Raw genomic sequence first — 19,879 nt, forward strand, 5'->3', positions numbered from 1 at the left:
AGTCAATTGAGTCTGACGGGCTGCACTTGGTCTATCCCCTCGACTCAATGTCCCAACCTAAGCAGAGGCTTGGTCCAAAACATGTATAAGGGCCACTGATGGACCTGCAACAGCTGCAAAACATTGTCTTGTTAGTTGGCTCTGTGTTTGTTTTGATTTTGCCACTGCTGACTTAGTCTGAAAACTTGCTTCTAATCATGGATACCATGTTCTCCTAAATAATACCTGGTCGACTCATAAGTATTTAATTTACTTTGTGTATTTTAGTTTCTGTGTGAATTTGCTAAAAATTAAATAAAAAAATATTAAAATAAATAAACAGGGATAAAGACTAGGAAAATTAGTCTCTTTAAACCATGTCCACCAGGACATCAGGGATAAAATACTTAGATGACATAGAGAGAAGGGTAATTTCAAACAAGCTAGTCTCTAGAGTTCAGGAGCCTTTGTTCAGAACAGAACAGAAGTGCTGAAAAGTTAACTTGCAGAGAAAGAATGTAAAAATGTACCTGTCCCGAGGAACAAAAATGATAAGAAAACATTAGAAAGCTATGCTCCGCAGACCCTCAAATATGCAATATTTGTTGTGAATGAAAGCTTTTCTCATTTTCAAAAAGATAAAACAATGGTAAACATTATAAAGCGCTAAGCTTAAAGAGACTTATAAAATAAATCAGATTTGTTAACAAGCCCATAAAACAATTACCTTCAGAGGCTCAAGTTCATTTTCAATGGATCTGACATTCTCCTTTGAGGCGGTCAGCTGTGCTTCTTTAGTACCGAGAAGCTCTTTAATTTCCTGAGCTTTTCCGCGGTTCTGCTTCAGATATTTGAGCTCTGTCTGGCACTCTTTCACCTTCTGGCCTTGCTTTAGACGCACCACACGTAGTGTTTCTAGGGCCTTTATATACCTGCGAAACAAGAAAGATCCTAGTGAGATGATTATGGGAAAGAATACATATACCCCCATCCAGTGTAGCCCAAGGCACCACATTATGGACCTTTCCCCTCTATGAACTAAGCTGTCACTCTCGGTTTGCCCAGCCACTGCTATGGGCGCCTATCTCCAGGTTCCTAGTACCTGCTCAATGCCTGCAGAACGTCACGGACCAAACAGTGTGTTCTGGGTGCTCTTTAACCTGTAACTTCCAACCTCAGCTGAAGAAACAAATGAGAAAAATAGCGGTCTGTGAGAGGGAAGGATGAAAAGGTTTGGTGGAGAAAGCAGGGAGCACGGTACAGACGACCTGCATTCATTTTCATGCTTGTGTCCAAATTAAATGTGCTCTCTTCGCCTCCTCCTACGTAAGCAGGTTGAAATACCCGTAGATGTAAGCCAACATTTAAATATGGAGTTGCTAGACTGGTAACAGAGTATAATGGAAAAGCTATGCTCTGCTGAAAGAAATTCTACTGCTGAACATAATCTATATCCCAGTCCACGGCTGAGGGTCTGCAGTGCCTGGCTCAAAATGTACATGGCATAGATGACTGAAGACTGAGTGCCTGTAACACCTGATTGAGGCAATCATTTCAAAGTCGGTCAAGAATGGTATGTGGTGGTCTAAAACCAGAGAGGGTTTAGGATTATTTTTAGTACCATATTATTACAGGAAGGTGAATTTAAATTGTGCTTTAGATTTTGTAACATAACCTATATTGAAATTTGGGGCTGTAGATTGACAGTTTAGGTAAACTGAATGGGATACGTATGGATCGATGCAACAGTCTAGCTGTGTCTGGTCCTTCTCTTTTTCAAGGGCTCGTGTACTATTCAGGCCAACAGCGCGTCGGGTAGATATTTGTTGATTCTGCTTATACTTCTCATAATCGACAGATCGGTTGGTTGTAAAAATGGCCCTGTGAGGAAGTCAAATGGTGGATGTGAACAGGGTTTCTGTTCCACTGTTTCGCTCTCCTTATATGGAATGTGAATTGTTTCAACAATAGGGTTAAACGTCCCTGTCACTAGTTTAAAAAAAACAGGCCCAACCACAATAATGTAAACAACTTCAAACCGGTTTCTATCTTACACCTCCTTGCTAAAGTCCTGGAAAACTGGAAAACATTATCGAAGCTCACTTTAAAGTGTTTATGGAAGGCTTTAAATAAATATCTTAATACGATTTAATCAGGCTTCACATCAGAATGCAGCAGGGAAATTACAATTTTAAAAAATAGCAGATGATGTTTTTCGATTCTTAGACATATGTGACCTTTCTCACCTTAACCTTTTGGGCCACCCTTTGGAGCTGGAGGGTCTCAGTTGGTACTCCTCATACCTTGAGAACAGATGCAAACCCATAAAACTGTTCAACTCTCTGTCTCTCTCTCTCTCTCTCTCTAAACCAGTGTTTTTAATCCATAGTCCATGGACTACTAGGGGTCCATGAAGGCAACTCAGGGAGTCCGTGACTGCTTAGAACATTCAATATTATTAATAGATCAATAAAGATAATTGAAATTGGAGGCAAAAAAGTTAGCATCCTCAGATCGATTTTTGGGAGCAGCGCAAGTGCATCAAACACAATATAGCGTGGAGAACCTTCCTATTATTATTATTTTTTTTTTTTCATTTATATCTTTTTGTGAATTAAGTAAAATATTTCATCCTTTTTGTATTTCTTTGCTAAATGTTTGTTCTGTATTTTTGTATTGTTCTGCAGCTCAAATAAGAGAGAATATTTTGGCCAGGATCTCTGGATTCCAGTAATGACTAAGTGGCTATTCCCGGATTCCAATAATGACTAAGTGGGAATCCTCAGAAGTGAAAACGTCAATAACCACTGCTCTAAACCATGAGCACTCTGGCAAAGTCTACCACAATGTTCCATCCTCTTCCCAACCCTTGTCAACCTTTCTATGGAAATGTTTGTCCCCTCCCTAAAACACTCAAGCATTGTTTACTCATTTTGCGCAGACACACAACTCTATTTGAAGTTGTCCTCCCCTAAATCATCAAATTCAAAGTCCAAGTTCTAGATGGCAAACATGGATGACAATACTTCACCTCTAACATAATCTAAAAACAGAGCCCATTCCACGCCTTAATTGGCTTACATATGTTCAGTGCTGAAATGCTATCCCCTCAATGTGAAATATGCCAAATCACTTGCCTTCATCTTATCTAAAGATTTTAACCAGCAAGCTAAAATCAATGTATTTAGTTTGCGTTTTTTATGGTTCACCTTAAATCACAGTATACTGATTCTATCCTGTTCTGAGGATAGTCCAATAACCTTGTAGTATTTCCAATTGTTTCCTATCACCTTTTGGTAATGCTTGTCCATTTTCAGAGTAGATTCATCTCATCTCCTTCTGATTGTTATTTTCAATTTGTCTTCAAAGCCCCTTGAAAGCTTTACCTTCAGCTCCAATCTCATCTTTCTTGCTCTGTCACAAATGAGGAAGTTCCCCCTTACCCTTCTTTTGCAAGACCTAAAAAGAGCGCTTCAAGGTCCCTTTCCACTATACATTGAAACTAGCCATTTTCTTCCTTGTACACTGAAGCATAGTGTATGTGTCCCACGTTTGTAAGAAATTCCGGCACTGCCTCAAATGAACGAATATGGTTCTTTTGAACATAACATGGAAGGAAAGCTGCAGAGTTCCATTCTTGAGTTTTCCATCTTGTGTGGAGTGTCCTAATTTCCCAGTGTTTAAACAATGCTTTTAAAGATACCTGATCTGGCAACACTAGTCTTCTGACTGTTTTGCATTTTTGATATAGTAGGGAGAATATATTCTCTCCTGCCAGAGAACCTTGGGAAGGTTATTACAATTTTCCTCAGTCTTTTCTCCCATGATGTCAGTTTTAACTGTCACGTAATAAAAATCGTAGTAGGCGTGTGGATGGAAACAATGGTAGTTTAAGTGTAACCGTAGCTTCAGAATGTAACAACCTACAATGGAGGAATTGCTTTGAACACTTTGTAAATCCCCGTGATGAGTATAGGAGGGGTGAGTTGAGTGATGTGGACTACAAATTAAGCCCTGCGCACAGCCATTTGGTTTTATCCTGGAATCTTGGAGGCTATAATAAACATTTAAAACAAGAGCGGTTTAAAGGAGAGCTTGAAGAGTATGATGTAATGTGTTTCCAGGAAACTTGGCTGTGCGAGGATCCGGAACCAGTCTAGGGGAGCAATTCGGCAAGGGCCAGGACGCGCATCAGGGGGACTAATAACCCTAGCCTCTACCAGAATTGCGAATAAGTTCACAGAAATAAAAACTAAATGTCGTTGGCTATTGGCAGGCCAGGTAGATCCCTACAATGTAATAGGGGGCGCTAAACAGCTTCTGATACTCAATGTTTATATACAACCAGGGAACGTGTTTGAATATAATATAAAGCATGGGCTGTTCGAGGAAGATCTGGATTTATTATGCACCGGTAATGCTGGCTGTCTGACTTTAATGTTGGGAGATTTTAATCATAAACTTGACCCCAATGGCTGTGACAATTTATATAAGGAGTTACTGGCAGCAGCACAAATCCCTAGAAGTATCTTTCCAAACGTAGAATGTTCTACTCGTGATTTGTCCTTCGCAAGAACATTAGGATCCTTGGGCATGCTTTGCCTAAATGGGCGTATGAAGAACGATCGTCCGGCCAAAAAGACCTTTCGAACACGTAATCAGGAATGCCCTATTGACTATGCTTTTGTAAACACCGGGTTCTTTGGAGAAGTGCAACATTTTGGGGTTGGGGATATAGAGGGCAGTGATCATTGGCCGCTTCAAATAACAATATGCTCAGCCGATAAAATTCAAAAAGATAGGGAAAAGGCACTGATAGCGTTGGTTGAGTACCCCCGCAGGGTAACAACCCGACTAACAGATAGCCTTCTAGAAGTACTTAATAATTTGATTATAAACTATACCATCCTTAATATGGAAGATGACCCAAATGACATATTCAAAGGCTATAATAAGGGTATTGCGTTAATGGTCAATTGCCTTAAAGGTAAATTAAAAATACCTCAAGAGGGAAAGAGGAAGGGAGAACCATATATGATGAATAATAGTAAAACATGGTTTAATCAGGAATGTAGACGTAGAAAGCAAATGATGCGAAGATTACTAAGGGATTATAAGAAAAGACCCTCTGTTGTCAAAGAAGAGAAGCTTCGTCAAGCAAAACAGGATTATAAGATGCTGATAAGACAGAGGAAACGAGAATGTGTTAATAAAAATTGGGATGTAATGATGGAGGGGATTAAAACACGGAATATTAGGGGGTTTTTGGCAGTTGGTAAGGGAGGGGAAAAGGGTAGGAGCAATGCGGTGTTTGTTTGGTGAAGAAGACTGGTATAAATATTTGTCTTCTGTATATAAAGGTACCGAGAACGAAGAAGGCTATGGTATTTCCAGGAAGCTTGGTGAGAAGATAAGATTAGTTTTTGCCCCACAGAAAATAAAATAAATTATTGAAGCTTTGAAGTTAACTAAAGCAGCAGGCCCAGACAACTCTTGGTGGACAAAATTCTTCTATGTTACGTTTTGTAAAATTATTGATCATGACCGTTTTCCAGAGAGTTGGAAGGGTGCCATGATAAGACCGATTTACAAAAAGGAGGATCCAACTACCCAAAAAACTATCAGCTGATAAGTTTGTTAGACGTAGGGGAAAAGGTTTTCACAAAGCTATTGCTGGGGTCAATCAAAGAATGGGCAGATGATAAAGATTTGATACCAGCAGAGCAAGGTGGATTTAAGGAAGGGCATTCGACAATTGACCACTGCTTCAGGCTGTGGGCCTTAACAAAAAAATCAGTTGAATTGAGAGGAAGTCTATTTGGCTGCTTTGTTGACTTTCGTGCAGCATTTGATCTGGTAGATAGGAAATTGCTATGGGCTATGTTAAAACAGCTAGGAATTGATTTGGATATACTATTTCTTCTACAGGGCCTGCAGTCACAAAATTGGGCCCAAGTAATTTTAGATATGAGTGGCTCACTTTCAAAAAGGATCCCCATAATGAATGGTCTCCGTCAAGGTTGTGTGTTGGCCCCAATTTTATTCTCATTATTTTTGGCAGATATGCCAGGGTTGTTACGGAAGGCTAATGGGCCAAGCCCAAAAATGGATGGTGTGCATGTTTCTTGCCTACTATATGCTGATGATTTAGTAATAATGGATATGACAGAATCAGGGCTACAAAGGAAGCTAGAGATGTTTTACTCCTACTGTCAAAGGAAAAAATTGGTAGTAAATATGGAGAAAACGAAAATAATGTCAATAGGGGAAGAGAAAAGCACATTTAATTACACTCTAGGGGGAGAAAAACTAGAGAAGGTAAAAGAGTATAAATATCTGGGCATATGGTTCGACTCGCATTTAAGATGGAAATTTCATACTGAAACCTTAAAAAACAAAGCTTTATCTTCAGTCTGGGGATTAAAACAATTTAATAGTAAATATGGAGGTCCTTCTCTCCAGCCGGTTATCTCTGCTTTTAATGCTTAGGTTCGCCCCCAATTTCAGTATGGGGTGGAAGTTCTAACTTTCTCGGGGAAGCTAAATTGGGAAATAGAAGAAAGCATTTGCGTAAAGCGCATGCTTTCACTGCCTCCCTCGAGTATGTTACAAGCCATAAGAGCAGAATGTCAAATGACGGCGTGGACTTATCTGGGCCTACGAGCCGCACTGAAGTTCTGGTTAAGCATAACAGATGAAGGGTTCTGTAAGATTGCGAGACTGTGTAAGAAAGAAATAATAATACGTGAGTTACATTGGGCATCACAAGTGAGAGGACGGTTAAAGAAGATCTGCGTCCTCCTAGGTTTACCTGATAACCAATGGTGTGGTGCACAAATTTCGAAGCACAATTTAAGAATAATAGCGAAGGAAAGAGCAAGAGAATTAGACCTGAAATACTTAGAAAGTAAAATATCAACCCAGGCTATGATAGCTGGATGGAGGAATCCGAAAACTTCCCGCATATAGAGGCCCTACCTAATTCAAGACAAAGAACTTTAGTGTTACAGTTCCGAATTGGTCTGAACCCTGGATATATAGATCCCAAAGCAAAAGCGTTTCTTAAGGATAGCAAGGGTCCTTGCACATGTGGCTTACAACAGAAATATACAATGCAACACTTACTTGTGGATCGTCAATGGTTTTTAGAGTGCGCAGGAAGTTTTTAAAACCAATTTTTAAGGAATATAATATTTCTAATCGGGACCAAGCGCTTAGGCTACTTATTGATATGAGATTTTTTAATGTAATTTGTGCATTGGGCCTATTTCTAAATGACTTAAGAAGGGAAATATTCAGATTTATAGGGGTTGATAGAAGGTAGGGTATAATGCGAAATGTAGTGTTTTAAATACTATACGTTTTTATTATATTGGCTGATGGTATTTTAGAAAATTTGCCATGCTAGGTGAAGGCAAAGAAATAAAATGGAGAGCCTTTTTTATTGAAGAAAAAAAAAAAAGGCACTTTATTATAAAGTAAGGAATGGAACTCTTTTAGAGCTGTATAGAGGAAAAATTGGTTGGCATGTTGCACTATATGAAACTATAAGAACTTGAATTATGGAGGAAGTAAAAGGAAAGAAGAGCCTGATTACTCTACAATTGCATTGGTTGATGGTATTCTAGATAACCTCGCTACGCGTAACAAGGCAAGAAATAAAACGTGTAGCATTCCAAATTGTGAAATTGCATTTAGGAGATTGCAAGGACCAGAGTCTAATCAGAACTGTATGTGGGATAATTTAAGTTGGCAGCCTGCACTTTTAGGAATTGTAAGAACTTGAATTTTAATCAAATTAATTATGTAACTAGAGTTGGTTATAAGAATTAGAATGGTCTAAGAACTTTGTGTGCTAATGTAATACGTAATTGTAATTTTATTGTTTTTATACTTTTAAGGCTTATGCCAAATAAAATAGTTCTTTGACTGACTGGCAACTGTCACGTTTCAAGTGCTGAATCCTGCCTTTCCCTTATGCAAAGGTAACTGAAATACTGAAATCATTATATAACAAAATCATTTATGCCTAACTGGTTTCCTTTCCCTTTGGCAAGCCCAGAAAGTAAGGTGTCTTTTCACATAATTATCTTATCAAGGAGTTGTCCATCACTTGTGGTAAGGTTGTAAATGCACTGTCTATCCTTTGGCATCTTTATTCAACAACCTCCACCCGGCTTTGAACTTTAAAAGTTTTAATTTCTTAGTGTTCCATAAATAATTATGTAACACCCTCATCGATCTCGTTTACGTCACCCACTTCCTCCTTTTCTCTTTCCTCATGTTCTTCCTGTACTTTCTCTGTGTTACGATTACACTATCAACTGACATTAATTTTGTCAACGTTAGATTATGGGTGGCGTAGGGTCCAAGATTATAAATTATAGTTTGTTGACAGGTTACTGCAATAGAAATGTTAATCAGCTGGGCTATCGTACTAGCTAAATGTGCTGTTCAAGTATTTCAACTTTTAATACAGAATAGTGAAGGCATTCCCTGAGAGATCTTTGTATCTTCAGCAGGTCTTCTATTTTAATACCGATAAAATAGATCCAATAATGAATGTGCTTACAGCAGAAACGTGTGAGGTGTAACCTGGCGGTCACAGGTTTGAATCATAAGCGATAGCTTAGATGGTTAACACACTGCTGCAGTGAGCTGTACTTAACTTTCAGGTCACATCATTTCGTTGGCTAGGTATTAACATCTACTATTAAGCACTAGATACAATTTGATTTGTATTGTGTGCTATATAAATGGCAGTTAGTAGTAAAACAAAATATACACATAAATGGCACACCTTGCAAGTCGTTTGCATCAAAAGACACATTTTTACTGCCCGCTTGAAAATAGGATGCAACATATCTTCCAGCACTTTCTAATGTCTCACTTGTTGACCTAGTATCATCACACAATTGGTTGGAAATAAGTTTGTTTTGTTATTAGAGAGCCCCCTTTCATATTACAGTTTACCTATTAGCCAACATGGAAAGTACAGCTGTAAACTGCATCTACTGCTGATCACTGCATCTAGTAGTAAATGTGATGCATTCCATATGCAGAACAAATCGGACAGAAGGCATTACTATTTTTCTTTCAGGTATGTAATTTGAGATACCCCCACCCCTCTCTCTTTTCTAGGCACACAATGTCTGGAACAAAGGCCTCCTGTTCCAACATGGCCACTAAGTATCTTGTCCGCTATATGCCTGCAAACGATGCACACAGCAAGCTCAAGTCTAAGAGGTGTAGCACCATGACTGCACTGGCCAATCTGTTTGCCTTTGTGACGGTAGAAAGACTTACATTCGCAGGATGACGAACAAGACCTCTCATGTACTATTGCAAAGTAAGTTATTCACCAGTGGCAATGAATTGTCAAAACATAAAAAATGCTTAGTAAAAAGTGGGCAAGTATCTCTCTAATCTATTGGTATTTGTTGTGAGTATTCTGTCAACAGTAAGACTTTGTTTTTATTGTTTAAAAGCACAATTTATTAAAACTGTTTAAAACAGACCCATACTGGAGGTCCATTATTATTACTGATGAAATTAGATGCCAAAAACACACTTTACTATTAAATATTACAGCCTTCTTTACAGCCCTTCTCTCATCATGCTCCATGATCTGCTCCCACACGTCTGTTCCAATCTGAACACAATTCCACTACTTAGTGTCTCAGCACTTGATCAGATGGAAGAGATGAATTCAAATTGCATTTTAAAAAGGGCAACATGCAACCAACATGACGTGTCTCACTGGAATAACAGAAACAAAGTAAAGATGTTCGACATTCCAATCAAAACATGGTTTGGGTGCTGAATAGCTACACATCCAGTAAATATGGTGCTTTCTTACCTTTACATTTGATTTCAGCGCCAACTAATGTTGGCTCCCTATTACTATTCTTCTCTGAAAGGTACTGAACCTGGAAGCACTTAAATAGTGATTTTCATAGATGTACTGAGCAACCATCTTAAGGACGAGTAGACAGTGAGGTGGTTTGAATTAGAGTGTAGTATGAAAACAGAAAATTAAGATTACTGCATGTTTCCAATTTGGCATGGTGTCATCAGCATTTACACAATATGCTACTAGGCAGTCACCTTGCAACATGGTACTAAAATATATACATTTATAGAGTAAGCATACATTGTTACTGCATTTGGGGACAGACGCCAACGTACAACTTTCTTCAGATTAAGAGAGAAACAAAGCAGGATCCCAAAGCTTGGTCTATGGTATGCCTACAAACCTTGTAGCAGAAAAAATCTCATCAAATTTGATCTTGAGCTGCCTCCCCTCACTGAGCGGCCAGTTGGACTCTTCTTGATGACAGAAGATCACGTTGTTGAGCACAGCTTTCGAGACACCAAGGGCAGTAATCATCTCCCGGTCCACTTCTGCGCACTTGGAACTCAGGCTCACTTTTTCTCCATGCCTAGTAAGATAAGAGGTGAAGGAGAATATGTGTAGTGAAACAGATATGAAACCAAAAGGTAGGTTTTACAATACCTTAAAGTCAACATGTAACCCCTTAAAATCTTACTGTTTGACTCAAACTGCCACAAGTAATGTAGCAAAGAATACAATGAAATGCCCTCACTTTCAACCTGAGTTATGTCCTCATCCACATCATTCAAAACTGCTGACAGAGCCCACCTCCTCATCGACATTCAAAGTAATTAATCTAAAGCCCTGCTTTCATGCCCGTGCCTTCAAACTGCGAGTTTGTAAAAATTCAACACTACAAGCACAGACTACACACTTTCAAAATCTTACAAACACATTTTATTATTCAATTTTCTTTATTGATTTTTTAAGTATTATCAGAACAGAGAGTGACGCAGCACTCTAGAACTGAAAAAACACATATCCAACCAACCACTCTCCTCCACCCTCAGGTGCACAATGAAGCCGTCCAGTACTGTATTTGAGCCACCCGGGTCCTCTAGATGTAGTCCCATTCTGATAGGAAGATAGATGTCTTCCCAATATGTTGCGAATCTCGGGCACTCCCATAGTAAGTATATCAGCGTACCTAATGCCCCGCATCCTCTCCATCACAGGGACGTTCAAGACCGCTCCCTCTTGTGAAGTCGAACTGGTGTGAGGAACCAGTAGGTAACAATCTTCACTGCCGTCTCTATTATGTTAGTACTGTATGCTGTGTGTCGTGCCCTGTAGTAAATCATCTCCCAGTCCCAGGGTGCCAGTGGTCTACCTAATTCTGCCTCCCATCGGGCCTTGCCTGGAGCCCTAGCTGTCGGGGTTGCTAGCTGAAGTGAGTCATATAGGTCAGAAATTATGTGTCGGTCTGTTGTTTTCATCAGCAGCCATTTTTCGTATTGCGTGAGGGGTGTCCTTGCCTGGGTCCGATTCGCAGGCTGCATCACCCAATGGCAGACCTGTAGATAGTGCTTCCTCTCCTTCTCTGGCAGTGAATGTGTGGTCTTTAGGGTTTTGAAGGGCACAAGACCCTCTTCATCTAACAAATGTCAAATGGAGCGGCATGACTGAGATTCCCAGCCATGGAAAGCTCCCCGGTCTAAGCCCAGCGTGAAGTTCAGGTTCCCCACGATGGGCGACATGGCAGAGGGGGAGGAAGTCAGGCCTCTGGTGTACCGTGTTTGGTCCCAAACCTTCAGGGTTGCTCTGGTGACGGGGGAGGAGTACAATCCCCATGGTCTATGATGTCGTGGAAGAAAGGGGATCCTCCAAAGAGGGGCGCTGGCGACCGCCCTGTTCATAAACAGCCATCACCTGTCCGACTCCAGCCTGGACCACTTCACCAAATAGCATAGTTGAACTACTCTATAGTATTGCTGTAGGTCTGGGATTCCCAGACCTTCCCTGAGCGGGGGCAGACAGGCCAGTGTGTGGGCAATTCTAGGCTTCTTGCCTGCCCAAATTAATTGGTTGATTTCCCTCTGCAGCATCAGCAGGGTGCCTGGCGGGGGTTCAGCCGGCAGTGCCTGTAAGAGGAATAGAGCTTTGGGGAGGTTTGTCAGTTTTATTGCGGCTATTCTCCCAAGCCAGGATATGGGGGATCATCGCCATTGCATCAGGTCTTATCTGACCCCCTCCAGAAGGAGCTCACAGTTCCTCTTTGAGGTCTCTGGGACACTTCTGGCTATTTGGATGCCTAAGTAGAGAATAAAAAGCGTCTGCCACTTGAAGGGATACTGCTGACTCATCCTGTCTGCCACCCCCCTCCCTCGAAGTGTGAGATTTAGGGCCTGGGACTTCAAAAGGTTCATCTGGATTCCAGCACCTCTCCAAAGGCCTCCGCCTCCTTCAAAAAGGCCGGGAGGGGCCCTTCTTGGGCCAGCCAACGCAACCACAATGTCGTCCGCATAGAGTGCGACAGTGTATCTCCCCCTCCCTCCCGAATACTGCCCCAGTTATCTCCGGGCTGTGCCTCACCCTTAGAGCAAATGGCTCCATGTAAAGGGCGAACAGGAGCGGGGAGAGTGGGCATCCCTGATGGATTCCGAGACCCATTGGGAATGTGGCAGAGGTCTCCTTATTGACTCTGACCAAGGTCCTCTGGTGGCTATATGCACTCTCTATTCAGGGTTGGAATCAGGGACCCATATTGAAGTGCTCCAGCGTGGCCTGCAGGTACTGCCAATGGAGGCGGCCAAACCCTTTCTCTGCGTCTATACTTAGTAGCATTAGTTCCCTCCTCGACCGCTGGGCTTTATATAAGATGTGCATGAGCAGTTTGGTGTTATCTCCACATTGCCAATTCGGGATAAAACCCGCATGATCAGGGTGCACCAAGCCCTGCATGAGCGGGTTCAGGCGGGAGGCTACGATGCCCATTAGAAGTTTGAAATCTACATCAAGTAGAAAGACTGGTCTGTAGCACCCGCATTGTGTGGAGTCCTTCCCCGGTTTAGGGATCACCAAAATAGCTGCTTCCAACATGAAGGGTGGGATCTCACCTGGGCCCGTGATGGCGTTAAAGAGGCCTGTCAGGATCGGGGCTAGGCTCTGGCAGAACATTTTATAGAACAGGCCTGGGACCTGTCCGTCTCCGGGGACTTTGCGGCCTCCAAACGAGCAATTGTGGAAATTATCTCCTCTATCTTGATAGGGGCTTCCAACTGAGCCACCTCTTCAGCTGTCAGTTTGGCTGTGTGTGCTCGGGTGTTATACTGGTGGGGAGCATCCCCACTCATCCTCAGGGGGGAGTAAAGGGCCCGGTAGAAGTCACGAAATCTAGAGGCTATCTGCATGTTATTCATCACCTCCACCCCATCCAGGCCCTGGGCTGCTGCAACCACGATTGTCTGCCTCTGGGCCCTACTCCTGTTGGCCAGGAGGCGTCTGCACTTATCGCCCCCCACATAAAAGGAGTGTTGAAGGCGCAGGGCAGAATACTCCGCTCTGTCCATATCGAGGTTGGCTAGCTGCACTCTGGCTGCGCTGAGTTGTCTCCATATTTGGGGAGCTCCGGTCGTTTTGTGGATTCTCTCTAATTCAGTTACCTGTTGTTGCAGTTGGGTCCGCTTCTCCAGTCGGAGTTATCTGCTGCTGCTATCGTAATGAATTCCCCTCTGATAACTGCCTTCATTGTCTCCCAGAGTAGTGCGATGGATGTATCTCCAGTGTCACTGATCTCAAGGAAATGGGAGATGGCTTCATTATCTGTCTGACCATCTCTTTCCTCAGCAGGAGGGTGGTTCTAAGGGCAGTGTTGGGGGGGCAATGTGCAAGACCAGGGATACTGCTGCGTGATTCAACAGTGCACACAGCCCAATGTCGATCTCCCTCAGTGTCTGCTCTATTTCCTTGGAGACCAGGAAGAAATCAATGCGGGCATATGTCTTGTGTGCATGCAAGTAAAATGTATAGTCCCTGGTTGTAGGATGGCTGCCCCTCCATAGGTCTCCCAGGCCTATTTCCCTCAATCTCCACACCTTCTCCATCAACAGCGCCCCTATCCCTCTGTATCTAGAGGCCGGTCTGTCCCTGTCGTTGTTGAGGACAATACTGGAGTCCCTCCCACCAGTACGCGTCTGTCCTGTGTGACCATGGTCTCCACCAGCGCCCGGGATATGAACCAGACCAGTCACTTGTTTGGTGCATATATGGATGCAACAGTAACATAAAAGTCCCCTATATGTATCCGAAATGCCAGTAGGCGACCTCTTATTTCAGCTATCTTGTCTGCCACTCTCCTGCGGAAGGTCCGCAAAACAATAAGTGCCACCCCCGCCACCATGGTCCATTGTGAGGAAAAGTATTGTACTGGGAAAGACCTTGAGCGGAGACTGTGGTGGTCCGCGGGTACTAAACGAATCTCTTGTAAGAGACATATATCAGCCTGTGTGTGTTCCAAGTAGGAAAGGACTGCTCTACGCTTGGTTGGGTTGTTTAACCCTTTAAAAGTTGATTGTGACAACTTTAAAATTTATTGTTGTGATTCAAGTGAGCTATTGATGGTCGTGGAAGTGCTTCAAATGAACCCGCTGTCCTCCTCCCCCCTCTGTAGGAGTGGTGGCCTGTCTTTCGTGACTGCCCTCTGTTTGTGTGCGTCGGCACGGAAACATTGTGCACCTTACACCAACATTAAACAAACAGAACTCTATAAACTTGTTCTGTTGGCTTCCCTATGGAAGCCAGAGATCCTGCTTAGTCCAGGAAAGAAACTTAGTGTCAGGAGCATCCCACCATGGATTCCCAGCCTCTCTCAGATGGCCCCCGACCTCTCCCCCACCCGGGCCTCCCTGGCTGTGCCATTCTAATGCTTTCCAGCCCCTTCCACTGTCGTATAGGCTCTCATTATGCTAATGAGACTACTAGATTTTGAGCGGCAAGATCGTTCACAGTGTGGGGGACTAAGACTGACCCACGGTGAAGGACCCATATCACTCTAAATCCGGGTATTGCTCCGGCTACCTAGCAGTGCCTCATCTCTCCCAAAGGGAAGAGACAATTGGGCAGCCGAGCGAATGACATCTTAGTACTGCCCAGGGAAGTGGGGGTCACTCAGGTCACAACCGGTTCTCTCATACACAGTGCGGTCTCATATATAAATGACAAAGGCAGTTTAAGTTTTAAAGATTGGTTTAATAAAACAACTGCATTTTAGATAGCAAAGCATGAGCTGCTATAACCAGAACTACACAACACAGTAGGATAAAAAAAAGTAACAATGAGAGTGAAGCACAAGAATAAGGCTATCATAGTGCAACTAAATTAGGTTCTCTGTAGGTTATATTCTGAGCACAGCATGTAAAGCTCTAAGCCTGCCTTTCAGGTTCCCCCGGGAGGACATCAACCCTTATACCTGAGCAAAGGCCTATAATCTGCATGAGCATCGGCAACGGGCAGTCAGCATCTAGTTGTAGGTTCCTGGTCGGAATCTCCCTCTAACCTGTACTAGGACTAGAAAGTGTTTTTATAACTAACACGCAGATGTTCTAAGAAAATGTCCCTACGTAAGGAGGCGTAATTCCTATGAACACTAGAGACTAAACTTCTACCACGTTTACCGGCAATGTATCAGACTGTAGCCTTGACTGAAGCACAGGGTGAGCAAGAATGCATTGTTTGAGAACACAGTGCTGAACTAAGCTAAACAGTGTGATAGAAAGAAATAAAAACAAGACCGTAAAACTGGTTATTGTAAAATGCGAGGCTGAATGAAAAAGTATCTAGGGCAAAGTGCACAGAGGCCTAGCATGTTAACCTAGCGTGCATGAAGCTATATTAAAAATGGCTACACTACACCCCCTCACACCGCTTCAGGTTTCTTCATATCCCCCGCTAGGGATTCCAGTACCACCCTTTTTTTGGTTGCTATAGTCTCTTGAGTCTGGTTTGGCATTCCAGGTCGGTGCTGTCTGCCAGCGTGTTCTCCGCCGCCGATATGGTCGTGGTGAGTGTGAGGGTTCCTCCAGTCGTAGCAACTTATATGCCTCTCTCAGTGAGCGCAGCTGGTGCATCTTGCCCTCCCTTTAGAAAATTGTTCTGAATTAATGGCCCCAGAAGTAGGTGACTACCTTGTCCCTTAGGTGGGAGGTGATATGCCGGAAGTCTGTCCTCTTTTGTAGGGTAATCGCTGCAAGGTCCTGGTATAGAAGCAGGGTGTGCCCCCGCAACTTCAGAGGGTGTTGTTCTCCTGCTAGCCATAAAATACACTCTTTGAGGTGAAATTCGTGTATACAAGTCAAAATGTCTGCCGGGGGCACATGAGACGGTCTCGGCGGGCCTACTCTGTGTACTCTGTCCATTCTGTTCTCCTTGTCTGGTTCTCCACCCAGGTTCTGATAGAAAAGGGCCTGATGTACCTTTAGATTTCATCCTCCTCCGCCCCTTTTGGCGCCCCTCTGATACGGATGTTATTTCACCTTGAGCGATTTTCCCAGTCCTCCGCATTGGCATGGAGGTCATTCTGTTGCTCCTTCAAGCGGATTACTTCCTGTTAAAGCTGCTCGATCTCTTAATCCCGGCTAGTCTTGTGGTCTTCAATGGTGGCCACCCTCTCACCGACATCCTCTATCTCACGCCGTACCTCCCTCAGGTCCTGCCACAGGTCCCTTTTAACTGCTTGTAACTCCTCTCTCACGGATATGAACAGGCCCTCAAGAATGATGGCGTAATGGGGCCCTCCACTTCCTCCTCCCATACCTCATGTCCCTGTCTCATTGTGGCAGTTGCGTCCCTTTCAGCTTTGCTCAGTGCAGTCCTGGTCAACATATCTTTCACTTATCTTTCATTTTTGGAGCGAGCTCCGGCCATTGTCCACGGTGGGCTCAGTCTATGGCCAATCCTCATCCCTCCGTCTGATGGATGACCCTCTCGCTATGGGCCTGGTGTGGCACCTCGTCTGCTTCCACCAGTCCGCTCCACGTGCAGCCTCTCCTTTGGGGCCCTCTGCACCCAGTCGGTACCCATGTAGGCGAGCGCCCCTTGGGCGCACGTGATCCCAGTCTCTGCCGTGGCCCTTTTATCCGCCCAGACAGAGGCTGCTCTTCTTCCGCCCGTGCCCTTTCCTATTCATTCGGTCCATTATTCAGGGGCACTGGAGGGGGGGGAGGTGTCGGGCCCGTCCCATGTCTCCCGGACTGGCTCTCAGCTTCAATGAGTGAGGCCGCTGCTTTTGTCTCTTAGGCTCGGTTGTCTCACTCCCTGGGCTCACCAGCCCAGCTCGGCCGGGAGACTACCTCTCGGCTCAGCCCTGAGACGTTACCCTGGTAACTGGGGACACCTTTGGTTCCCAGAAGGGTCCTCCCCACCCAGTCCCTCTCCTCACCAACTCTTCTACAGCCGGGAAGACTCAGCAGGCACCCCTCTGATGCTCCTCCACCGTCAGCTGGTCCATGGGGCCTCACTGCTGGCCCTGTCACCAGGCACTTCTCTGGTTTCCTCGTTGGCCACTTTGCCTGGGCCCTCCGTTTGTGTCGCGGGTCTCTGACGGACTCGGCCCCTCACAGCAGTTAAGACGGCAGGGCCCAGCTCTCCGTGTCACCTCCCGGCCTTGCTGCAGTGCAGTCTGCACCAGCTTGGCACAACTGGTCCCCGCGTCAGGGCCGCTCTCAACTGCCCTGCAGTCACACTGACCCAGGGAGCTGCCGGGCCCTCTGCTCACCAGACTCCTGCTCAGGTTCTGTTGCTCCCTCGGCTGCTCCTACACCTTTGGCAGGGCAGGGGTGCTCCTCAGGTATTGCGGAGCAGTGGGCTTTTCTTTAGTTTGCGCCCAGGGGGGCGGGTGGCAGGGGATTCTTGCCGTGCCGTCAGAGAGGCGCAGGAATCTGCCCTATCCGTCTGCCATCTTGGCTCCTCCCCACAACACATTTTAATGTATAATTGTCCGATATATGTATATTCACTTAAAAAAAAAACAAAGGTTACAGGGACGTTATAGTTTATTTTAAATAAACAAAACCATATAAATGTACCTGTTGTAGTTAGAATTGTCTCAAGTAACTTTAACTCATGCCAAGAGGTAACTATAACTTTCAGCCCCATCCACGTACGTTTTCGTAATTCTTTTTACTGCAAATACACCATTGATATTATCACTGATGTTATCAAAGATGTCATCAGTGCCGTAATTTGTGGGGCAATTAGCAGTGCATGGTGAGGGCGCAAGTTATAGTTACCTTGGGACACAAGTTATAGTTACTTGAGATAACTAACTTCAACGGGTGAATTTCTATGGTTTGGTTTAAAATGTGAGCCTAACTATAACCTCCCTGTAACCTTTGGTGTTTTAAATTAATTTCTATGTTTTTTGAAAATTCTATTTCCTAACTATAATGTCCCTGTACCCTTTGTTTTTTTCAGTAAAATTCTATGTTTTTTTTTTTAAACAAAGTAATTTTCATTAGTATACATTAATCCAACAACTACCACGCAGGGCTGCAGCATGGGCTGGCAACCCAACCCCGTGCTCCACACGGCCTTTGGCCGTAGGGCCTGGCCTGTGGCCAGACGCTGCAGCCAACCCCCCTAACCACCCATCCCCACAGCACGCACTACCTTTGGCCATGAGCATCAGGAGTTGACCATAGCTTGTCTCTCTGGGTGTGAGAGTAGGTGTGAATGTGTGTATATGGGTGTGAGTGAGAGTGGCTGTGTGAGTGCCTGTCTGGGTGTGAGAGTGGGTACATCAGTGTCTCAGTGGGTCTGTGAGTGGATGCATCAGTGTCTGTATAGGTCTATGAGTGGGTGCATGAGGGTTTCAGTGGGTGTGTGAGAGTGAGTGGGTCTGTGCATCCATGAGTGAGTGGGTCTGTGAGGGCTATGAGTGGGTGCATGAGGGTCTGAAAAGGATTCATGAGTGGGTGCATAAGGGTCTGAGTGGGAATGTGAGTGGAAGAAAGATTGAAAAAGAGAGAGTGAGAGTGAGAGAGTGTGTGTGTGTGTGTGTGTGTGTGTGTGTGTGTGTGTGTGTGTGTGTGTGCGAGAGAGAGAGAGAGAGAGAGAGAGAGAGAGAGAGAGATTGGCTGCCAACACTTTAACCAGGAAGTGTTGGAAGCCATTTTGGGACTCAGCTTCAGCAGAGTCCCAAAAAAAAGAAAAGAAAAAGGGTAGGAATACCCTGAACCCCCCCACCATTTCCTAATTCAAGCCCCGGGGAGAAGCTGGTTCCCGGGGCTCCTGAGAGCTCATGGACTGGGGTCCAAACAGCCCCCCCTCCACTGTACTAATATAGTCCCTGTGAGTTAATGGTCCCCTGAGCACAATAGAGCCATAGGAGTGGGGGCCTGTGCGCTCCCTTCCTTGTTTTTCTAATACTGGCGAATGCCCGGGGGATCTGGCTTACCCAGGGGCTATACTGAACAAGGAAAGCAGACCACACTTATTTTGTTAATTTTCAGTGGATTTGTGGATCCGCCACAAATTTCACAGAATGCTTTTTTGATGTTATAGTTACCTCAGGTCCGAGTTATAGCTACTTGAGATAACTATAAGTGCAGAATTGATATGGTTTTGTGGGAGTACAATGTAAACTTTCCTGTAATCTTTGTTTTTATAAGTGAATTTCTATGTTTTTTTAATTCTATTACCCAACTATAACGTCCCTGTAACCTTTGTTTTTTCAGTGGATAGATAGATAGATAGATAGATAGATAGATAGATAGATAGATAGATAGATAGATAGATAGATAGATAGATAGATAGATAGATAGATAGATAGATAGATGTTTGCCCCATGCCAAGTTATCCATCAAAAATACCCCCTAATTCCTTTTGAATGTAAAATACTCAGAATGCTATTGTTTTAATTGCTATGTACAAACCTTTTGTAGGGGCAGTATTCAAACAATCTTGGAAACTCAGACATAAGGCCGGGGTAATTCAAGACTAAGGAGCTTGTTTAAGCTTTTGCAGATGGGCTGCTTAAACCCTTTCAGTGTTAAAGGTCCGGTATGGTAT

At 43.9% G+C, this 19,879-nt stretch overlaps 1 protein-coding gene across 2 annotated transcripts in view; it reads right to left on the reverse strand.

Moving 5' to 3' along the window:
- The window catches only part of RAD50 (RAD50 double strand break repair protein), a 484,618-nt gene that overhangs the window by 354,322 nt on the left and 110,417 nt on the right, over positions 1 to 19,879 (reverse strand). For both annotated transcript variants that reach the window (XM_069244739.1, XM_069244738.1), the window contains exons 5-6: positions 10,236 to 10,421; positions 707 to 911 (exon numbers count right to left, since the gene is read on the reverse strand). In XM_069244739.1, coding sequence (XP_069100840.1) covers positions 707 to 911; positions 10,236 to 10,421 — 391 coding nt within the window. The remainder of the gene's footprint in view (positions 1 to 706; positions 912 to 10,235; positions 10,422 to 19,879) is intronic.

This window comes from Pleurodeles waltl, chromosome 7 (genome assembly GCF_031143425.1).
Source record: "Pleurodeles waltl isolate 20211129_DDA chromosome 7, aPleWal1.hap1.20221129, whole genome shotgun sequence".
Lineage (NCBI taxonomy): Eukaryota > Metazoa > Chordata > Amphibia > Caudata > Salamandridae > Pleurodeles > Pleurodeles waltl.